Source organism: Colletes latitarsis, chromosome 2 (assembly GCF_051014445.1).
Source record: "Colletes latitarsis isolate SP2378_abdomen chromosome 2, iyColLati1, whole genome shotgun sequence".
NCBI lineage: Eukaryota > Metazoa > Arthropoda > Insecta > Hymenoptera > Colletidae > Colletes > Colletes latitarsis.
Genome location: NC_135135.1, coordinates 9,844,150 through 9,854,232, shown reverse-complemented (window position 1 = coordinate 9,854,232; position 10,083 = coordinate 9,844,150). Strand labels below are relative to the sequence as shown.

The 10,083-nt window shown below is 28.8% G+C and overlaps 1 protein-coding gene across 1 annotated transcript; it reads right to left on the bottom strand.

Annotated features, from left to right (window-relative positions):
- Positions 1-675: 675 nt before the first annotated feature.
- Sosie (oogenesis-related protein sosie) lies at positions 676-7,831 on the bottom strand. The gene is made up of 4 exons (XM_076784003.1): positions 7,297-7,831; positions 6,351-6,500; positions 4,182-4,316; positions 676-3,826 (listed from the first exon to the last, which is right to left on the bottom strand). Exons 1-4 carry the CDS (start codon positions 7,442-7,444, stop codon positions 3,735-3,737), a joined length of 525 nt encoding a protein of 174 aa, XP_076640118.1. The 5' UTR covers positions 7,445-7,831; the 3' UTR covers positions 676-3,734.
- Positions 7,832-10,083: the final 2,252 nt, after the last annotated feature.

Here is a 10,083-nt window from a genome sequence, read left to right as displayed (position 1 = left end):
CTATGTATGCAAAGTTTTTTATTTAACCACCTTGTACAATGTGTTCTGGGATGAGTGGTATACGTGGATAGAGTTTAATTCTACGTATAAAAATAAATCAAAAGATTCGTTTTATACATACGTGTTTGTTTAACTTTCGACTCAATGGATTTCACTATGTACTAATATATTGTATATTATTAATTATATTTATCGATCTATTATGTCTAATAAACAAGAATTTTTTAAATTGATAACATTGAACACAAAGTCTTATTTAGGATTTGGAGAACATGTACAAAGTTAAAACACAGAAACAGGTCATCATTTTTATCATATGATAAGAAAAATCTATATTCTGTCAGGATTTATTTTATCTTTCGTATTGCCAGATTATTAACGGGTTTCGTAAATCTAGTGTCCTTCTATACGTAATTACTGTATCTGACCATCGCAAAAACTTTGTTAATATCGATAGTTCAAACCGATAATAAAAAACTGATGGTAAATAGTCAAAGCATACCGTTATTAATGTTTATAAAGGTAAGATTTGTTATGTGGAAACAGAGTTAAGTGCGCATACACTGTGCTCAATTGCACCACCCGTTCCAGGACACTCTGTATAATTGGTTCCCTGTAACTGACATAATAAGTTGCAAGTACCATAACTTTACTGGTATTTAAAACACAGCAGTCAACTATGAAGAAGAAATTCTTGTTAAAACGAAATATCTTTTTGTGCCGGTAACAAGTTTGTATAATGGAGATAAATAATACGCCTTACTATTGTACTGTTATCGAGTTATAAATGTTACAAAATACATTATAGTTAAAATAAGCACTGCTGTTAAGTTAGTGTGCCGATAGATTTTATATCAGTGTATATTATTCTTATTTAAATATTATATATTTCGTTTTATACAGTCATATTGATAATTAAGTCACGTTGGCATATAAGAATGTTGCATGTATGTTAATTGTTGCATGCACGTATAATTACATTCGAATTGTTAGACTAAAATGTGCAGTATACATAATGTGTAATTAAAAATAAAATGTTGTAGAACATCAAAGTGTTTATACGTACATATTTCCAGTCGAACAGTTTAATAATTCACTATATTTCATCTATATTGTTACTTACTTGCATTGGAAAAGAAATGCAAAATTTTGTAAAATATTAAGTAATAAAAGTAAAACAGTTCGATACTCACAATAAATTTTTCTACTTGTATTTTATATAAACTAATGCACATGTAATCGTGGTAGACGAATTTCATTGAGATCCACTGGATTAAGAAAAGTATCTGTTGTTTTTTACTATTCTGCGTTCGATCAATAAACGAAACTTTTTTTTTTATACGTTGAATGAAACTTTTGTATAATCTTACGAAATTATACTATGTTTTGATAATGTAAGTTTACGATACAATTTATCGAAGTCTTCTTTGAAAGTAAATTATAGTGATTCAAGTGTACTCTGAAAATGTTATCACTTTTCAAATTAAAAAATAAATATATGTGGATACATAAATATCTACAAGTTCGCATACGTTAACATGTATGCATAGTATAGTTCTATGAAGAGACAACAAAATTTTATAATTATTCTTTTAAAATTAATGCAGAACTAAAAGTTGTATTTATATTTTGTTCAAGATCCGATTATATTAGTATAGTGTACTACATATATATATTATATAATTACATATCATCTGTATTAAAATGCACAAAAAACGGTTTATGTTATCTTATTATGATATTTAAAGAGGAAATTGTTCACGGATAAAATATTCATTAATAATACAAATATTATGGTAATATTTTCAGTAGATTACGTTCTTATTTTACCGTACAATAGATGATATCACTGTACAATAAAATTTAATTCTTAACTGCCTAGAGTGACATATATTATATAATTCTCAAAGTTTTGCTACTTTATGATAGAGCATGTAATAAATTGTAATACTATAATCCATGAATTTGGTTTCTAAATTGTAAATATTCTGAATTACGAGTATATTAATAAATTGAAATTCTCTTGATTAAGGAATAAATTGATAATTCAATTTTATAATTAACACCAAAACAAAATTGTTAGGCAATTAAAAATTGAAGCACATAATACTTTAGAATTATTATATAATATAATATATAATATTATATAAATTAGTTTATTTGTATGTTGATTATTTGTATGTATGTATGTTTGTACACGATAAATTCGAGAACCACTAAACCGATTTATATAAAATTTTCATTACTAAATAGTTTATTTTTCCAGTTTGTAATAAACGAAAATGCAAACTAAGTTTGTATTCTTCCTCAGTTCACCATTTCTAAAACAATGTATGGAGAGTTAAAAGGACACATAATTTTCAACAAAAATAAATCAGTTTCTAAAATTAATAGTTTATCTATAATAATATTTCTAAAATTTTTAATTTTCAGGTATTAATTTGCTTCACACGAAATAGTTGTAGTTATACAAAAGAGATCCTGAAAATACTTTTGTGATAGTTTCATTAAAATCGATGGAGTAGTTTTCGAAATAATAAGATGTAAAGTTCTATAATCAAAGCTACTATAATCTCCTCTATTTCGATAGGCTGTCTTTATTAGACGCTTTGTTGGCGCTTTTTTTTAAACAAATGAAAATTCACATGAATTTTTTCACGTAACATTTGATTATTGAGAGAGAAATATGTATTTTATGGAATATACTTAGAAAGATATATTGTATATAATAAAATATTTTAGTTATAAATAATTTTATACCTTCAAAGTATGTTTTCTAAGTATGATAATAATATAAGTATATTTTCTAATAAAGTTATAGTAGTGTTTCGATGAAACGTAGAAATTAAAAATTTTTATATTTCCTATTGCATCTTTATGGGTAATAATCTGGTGGTTGTGCTAATGAAAATGACTTTAAACACGGCCATATTGGGGGTACTTTTACTTACACATCATTCACATAACATACAAGTAAAACTAACTCTAATTCTGCCGTGTTTTATCTCATTTTCATTAAGAACTCGTCAATTCATTATTAATACTTTCATAGTGATACAATGACTGTAACAGCTCAACTAGCTGAATTTTAAAATCTACGTTTTATCGAAGCGTTACTGTATATAGTTAGTTTCAATGAATAAGCATAATTTCATATTGTTATTAGAGCTATATGCCGTATGTTAGACTTAAAAGTAATAATTTTTTATAAACGTGGTCAAATTAATACGATTACTGGTGAAACTTTAGGATCCTGAAATAAAGTAATTTCAGTACAGTCGTTTTCATGACCATAATCTCCGTTTGAAATAGTAAATAACGAAGTTTTTACATGAAAAGGATGTAAACGTATCTCCGTGGTCTATAAGCAGTCCTGTGACATTCATGTCACAGAAAATTTATAAACGATTATTAAACTACAATAACAAAAATTACTACCAGCACAAAGAACTAAGAATAGAAGCATAAAAGTCCACAACGAATAAGAAGTAATTAAGAAAAGTTTAAGCACATGTGTACACAATCTAATCTCCATTATTATAACGTATGTTTATAAAATATATTATTTTATCGACAAGATGTGATTTTATTTGCAATCGTTTAATTTAACCACGACTGTACGTAATACGATATCGTAGTTTTAGTTGATTCAAATTTTAAAAGAACCAGCATATACATATAATATCCAAATGAATAAGATTCTGTAATATTTTTGTTATTAGTATTTTGACATTTTATAGCGAATATAAGGAACTGACGTTTCCTTTTATAAGATTTAAAATAAGTAATAGAATCGTAACATGAAACGTAAAGATGGATGCACTACCTGTGGAAAAAAAACATACAATATTTATTATTAGAAAGATCATGCAATTCTAATCATCTTCAAACGTATTAAATGAAAATTAATTATTAATGAACACGAATAAAATTAAAAATGATTTGAAAATTTATCGAGCAGCCGTCCAGTTGAATACCACACTGGTCTGACCATCTATTACTGTTTCTACTTATACTGATATCCGAGATTTAGCTATGAATATTCAAAGTCGATTTTCTTGGAAACGAAGTCACAAATGAAAACATTTTATTTTTTTATTATCTCGGTTGTATCGTCGATACTGGGATAATCGGTGTAAGAGAAAAAAATTGTTTTTCGTTTTAGAACTTATATAACGTACCACTGCAAACCAAAAGACTCTCTTCGTAAAATCCTTCTTGACAGTAACAACGTTTTTCGGGCATAGTGCTGTTCCTTTGTATGCAATGTGCACCCTCGATACATTCCGAATCTTCTTTACATATAGTACGTAATGCTAAAGATAAAATGCATAAATTAATCGCTTATAGAATAATTTAAACATTTTTAACATTATTGCCAGTTTAGAATGAATGTAACGTTTGATTGTCCTAACTAATGGAACGTATCAAAATGTTTTCCAATAATTAAACAAACAAGAGTTTAATATTTTTTTTTTATAGTAAATATAATGTAGGAAGAAAGAATTATCGGTCTTGAAAGGAATTGCAGAAAATATGGGAGTAATTTTGGTTATTGTTTGGACATTTTTTACTCGAAGTATCTATTTATATTAGACTTTTTCAGAACTTAGTTGACTATTATGCTAAGGAGATATTAAAATGTTTGAGATGAGATTTAATTAATAATTCAAAAACGGCCATTTCATTTGCACTAACCTAATAATGAAATTAATTTACCCTTGTAAATTATGGTAAATTTCTTATTTTAATTGCTTGTTTTTATTTCTCCCCTTCTATCAAGCGGCATTCATGCTACGAATCACTTTTTTCAAATTTAAATTCTATCAGTACTAGCACAAAACACAAAACAACAAATTTAGGGCGATCTATAAAATATGATTCTTCATTACGTGATATGAAAATTTAGATTTGTGAAATTTTACTGCATTTTAACTAAAAGCTATAGAAAGAAAATGTTACATTCAAGTCATAACGTAGTAAAGGCTCATTGCTTTTTCATAGTCCCATTAGAATTTACGAATTATACAATAATAAATGTTTAAACATGAATTGTGTAAGTTTTTTAAATTTCGTATATCGAATTTGTACACATTTTTGGAAAAAAGTACCGTTTTGACGTAAACGTCGTGGTATTGTTATCTTATTCTACATACCGAATATTATATGTTTACTAATCGTAAATAAATTTATACTCTTTTTTACTGTGTCAAATATGCCTAATTTCAACAGAAGGGTCTGTTCGTTTTAATTTCACGTTAACACGCAATTTCACAGAAATGTGCTCCTGACATGACTTGGCGATCAATCAATTCTCAATTTTTACAAGAATGTGTAATTTTGCTTGGAGTTATCTACGTTTTTACATTCGTAATCAGATACACGTTGTTTACGATAATTTAGTAATCAAACTAAATTGTAACATTCCCAAATCGTTTTTGCGAAGTTATCTCTGATTTGTTATTATTTTCTGCGACCATCACGTGGAAATTTTCAATTAAAATTTTCAGTCGATGCTTTATTTCTATTTCCGAGCATCAACTTATACCGCTTCGAACAAGTTACGGATCTAGGCCTATTGATTGTTTTAAGCGCTGAGCCAATTGTATATTTCTATGTATAAGAATTAGTAAGAGAGTCACAAATTAATTATTTAGATTAGTAAAAATATAATTGATACAATAGAGCAGGAAAAGTAGTTAGATAAAGAATTAACTATTAAATATGTCATAAAAAATTTGGGAATAAAGGAGAATATTTATTCTGTAAAACAAAAACTAGAGTTTCGTAAGATTGCTAATAAATTGTTCGCATCAAGAATTTTAACGAAAGTCATCGTTGATGCTATTTATTCCTTAAACTACAGAGTTTATTTCGTCAAATGTCGAGTCGGTATACTACAGAAAACAAGGAAAGTGTGTGTTAAGGCCGCAATGATATTCTTAAAGCTTTCCAATTTGCATAGATAACCATAGACCAAGTACTAACACCGTCATACGTTCACATATTGCAAGGAAACACGTGAGTATATGCAAATGATAGTAGTTGCTTGTGCGGCAAGGAATTCAATTTCTTTTTAAAAAAGTTTTCCTCGTCGTTAGTTCCCCTTTAAAACCTAACTGAAACGTGTTACGAATTTACATGGCATCCAACGTTATACTGTTAAATGATATTTCTCATATTTAAACAAACTTTAATTCTATAGTATTAATACAAACCAAATTATAAAAGGCACGAGAGTATAATAAATTTTTCCTAAAAATTCGATTCTTCTTCGAACAAATTTTTTAACGACGAGCTGTAGAAACGTCGTTCGAATGCAAATGATTTATTTTTAATCGATTAATTACCTTTGAATTTGTTGGTACATGCGCCGTTAAGAGGTGCGCTATAATCGCCACACAAACAGCGTGTCCTTCCATCTCGAGAATCTGCCATACATGTTGTATTTTGTATACCGGCGCAATCGGACTCTAATTTGCATTCGCGAGCTTTTCCAACTGTAATTATAAGTATCCGTACGTGAACAATATTTTCAAATAATTATTCGATGCATTTACACGGATATTTGAAGATGCTATTTTCCAATAATATTTTTTATATCAATATGTTTAAAAATTGAATTAAATAAACGACACACTTTGAGTCTGATTTTGGAAGGAATATTTTCCTAGTAGACAGGATGTCCAAAAAGGTTGAAACAAAATTTACACTACGTATTACTGAGGGCGTATAGATGAAAAAAGTTCATATAATGTAATCAAAAAATGTATTTCTTTTTATTCGTTGTACAGAATTGCATAAATATTATCAATTCTCAATAATATTATCGTTTACATATCCTGATCTACGGTCACAAGATCGCAAAACGCAAAAGAGTTGGTTTGTTAAAATACGATAGAAACAGAAGATCAACTTTTGGAATGTATTCAAAATGCATTTACAACTTATTTCCAGTACAGATGAAATATTTGAAAGAATTCGACAATCACTAATTGCAGAGGGAGGAATTTTCAAACATTTCTTATAAAAGCTTATATCTTTTCAATAAAGCATTTTCAGGCATAAGTTTATACGAACTGGTTTTATCTAATTTGACAGTAACACTTTGGTTTCAACTATTTTGGACATCCTGTGTAATGAAATATTATAGATCAAAAAGAAATAAAACGTATTCGTGTTATTTCGAAGAGATTTAAATATGATTCTCGGAATTGTTCGATATAGGGTAAAGATTGCAATAATCTAAAACCCTTATCCTAATTAGTGGTTTCGATAAAAATAAATGGAACGAACCTGGCGTAGGCGGCGGTGGTGGATTTTGATTTTGAGACTGTGGGTTCGTTTTACCAAAGGTGGTAAGAGCCCAAGTGGACGATGGTGATACGAAAAATAATAATAAAAGGAACGACGCAAATATGTGGTAGCTTCTACCCTTTTTCATTTCTTCCGAGTTTACTTGTTGCACTGTCTTTTGAAAGGATTGCCACTCAAACTGTTCACAAACACTGGATTAAGAAGCGATAGAGCTCGAAACAGAGCCGAAGTTTGAAACAGAAGACACTTTTTCGTAATTCGATGAAATTCCAACCCCCCGATGGCCTTTCGTCGCAGAGAATTTAAAGTTCACAGGATCTCCTCAAACTGTTTTTACATGCACTGACGAACGAATTACCATCGATCTTGTGGTTAGAATTATCAAATATCCGAGGAAAGGTTGGGGGCCAATTTTGTCGCACTTTTAAACAACTTGCTTCCCAAATGGTGTACTATTACGCTCTATTCGAGAACTGCGTGTTACAAGGACGTTGGAAGGCCTTTTAAGCCTTTGAAGCACTCCCCTTGCCTCTACCTCGTACCCCATGTGCTGCCACCTCCGTTTGCCTCAGCAGAAAATACCTTATACCAAAACGCAGTTGGTCTACCACACCGCTGAAGAATCGGAGTATGCTTTGGGTTCCTTTAAGTTTCGATCGCAGCTTGTGGTCGAGAGAAATATAGCGGTATTGTGTTGGAACAAAGCATCCCCGGTTAACTTTATCAAGGAACATTCTAACCTTTTGTAATAGACGAAAAAAATACCTATTTTTCATACCAATTAGCTATATCGTTTCAGCTAAATATTTCGTAAATAAATTATCTCGTTTCACTGAAATATTAATTGCGCACAAAAACAGAATATTGAAAAGGCTACTGTTAAAATATTATTCCACAACCCTAACGTCGCATGTCGAATTATAAATTATTATTTGTTAAACTTTAAATTACCAAAGAAGAGAAACCGAAGATTTATAGTATAAAAGATACTGAAACTGTGAATGAACTTTATTTACGTCATTAATTCCTAGATAAAATTTAAACTTTGGAAAAATTTATTCATTCTCAAGTAATGGTATTGATTTGTTCCTTGCAGTAGTACTGACATTTACTTCAATCGTGACTACTTAATAGCGTTGTTACATAAATAAAATGTTATTTTATCATTTAAGTATTATGACAGCTTACTAGTATCGAAAATTCGTACTTTGTGACAACACGTTAAGAACAATTGAGTCTTATTTTCGACGAGAAGAATTAATTTAATTTCCTTTCCATCTTTACTTCTATTTAAAGTTCTCATAATTCCTATTTTAACAAATCCTTCATGAAAATGTAAACAGATCACTCTTTGTTAAAAACAGTTAGAAATAGAGGTAGTATTTCAAGAAAATTTTAAAATATTAAACTAGAAATAGAAATAAAACCAGAAGTTAACAGGAAATTGGAGAATAAAATGCATTAAAATCTCAATTTTACCCATGTAATTTACTTATTGAATTTCGATATATATTATATTTAAATTAATATAAATCAATAACATGGCACACTATTTTGCGAGTTAATAAATTTACTTAGAATTTCGTAACAACCTACACAAAGTTTTATTTTTACATGTACATTGCACAAAAAATATTGAAGGCTTTCATCGAATAGGAAACAAAATTATTTTCTTTTGAAAACTACTAATATTTTCGCGGCAAAGGAATGACGTAACTCCTTCAAAATGCGTGATGCAATTATCTTAACTACTGAACTCGTTTCGTACGAAAACTATACATATAGAGTAGGCGGTTTCTTCAATCGTTACCTGTTACTATGTATGACGAAAAGAATACTTGTGTATATGGGTCAGTTCACGCCAAATCGATCACTTTTTGCACTAGATGTCAAGGATTTTAATAAAATTGAAATATGATGTAGTTTGTGTAAAATTAGAAGTTACGTTACCGTTTTATTGGTGTTATATTTACTTAAATAATATATAATTTCAAACTGTGTCATTTATTTTCGCGATAAATGGCTATAAAAATGTACTTTTACCCTCAAAACTGGTAAGTGCATTCGATTCATCATCTTTTTTATCCTCATCGAGAGAAATCAATCTTTTAGAATATATGTATTTTCAGAAAAAATTATAATTTTCGTTTTGTCAATACTGAGACAAAAGAATAGTTTTAAAATTTTCTTTTTCTAAAAAGAAAAATGTATTCCCAAAGTGAGTATTTAAGAAATAATACGAAGAAAAAAATTACCATTTAATTTGAAAAGATAAAATTGTAGTACTCGGTTAAAAGATTCTAATTTGATTGTCTAATTCATTTGTATTTTAATTAAAATTGCAATGTGTAATTTCCATGTTCACTTGTTTTCAAAATATCTTTGAAAGAACATAAGGTACGCCTAGCAAATAAAAGATTTCCCTTATAGAATCTATTTTTATAAACTGGTTTGATTATTTTCGTCAATATGTTAGGTATTATCCAAATTGTTTCGCAGAATTGTATCGTGGAACATGCAACTTAACAAACAAAAACTATAACAATCATACAACCAACTTTAAGTGCCACGCCTATAGAAAACATTTTTCAAAGTTTATACTATCTACATCATTAAAAACTAATCCAAAGTTGGTGACCAACCTATAATATGCAATTTTGCGGCGTATATCGCTTTGAAAAATGTCATATTGCACCAACAGATCGAATTTCTTATACATTTTTATATTTCTTACGAGCAAAGTCTTTTTATCTTTTCCACAATTAT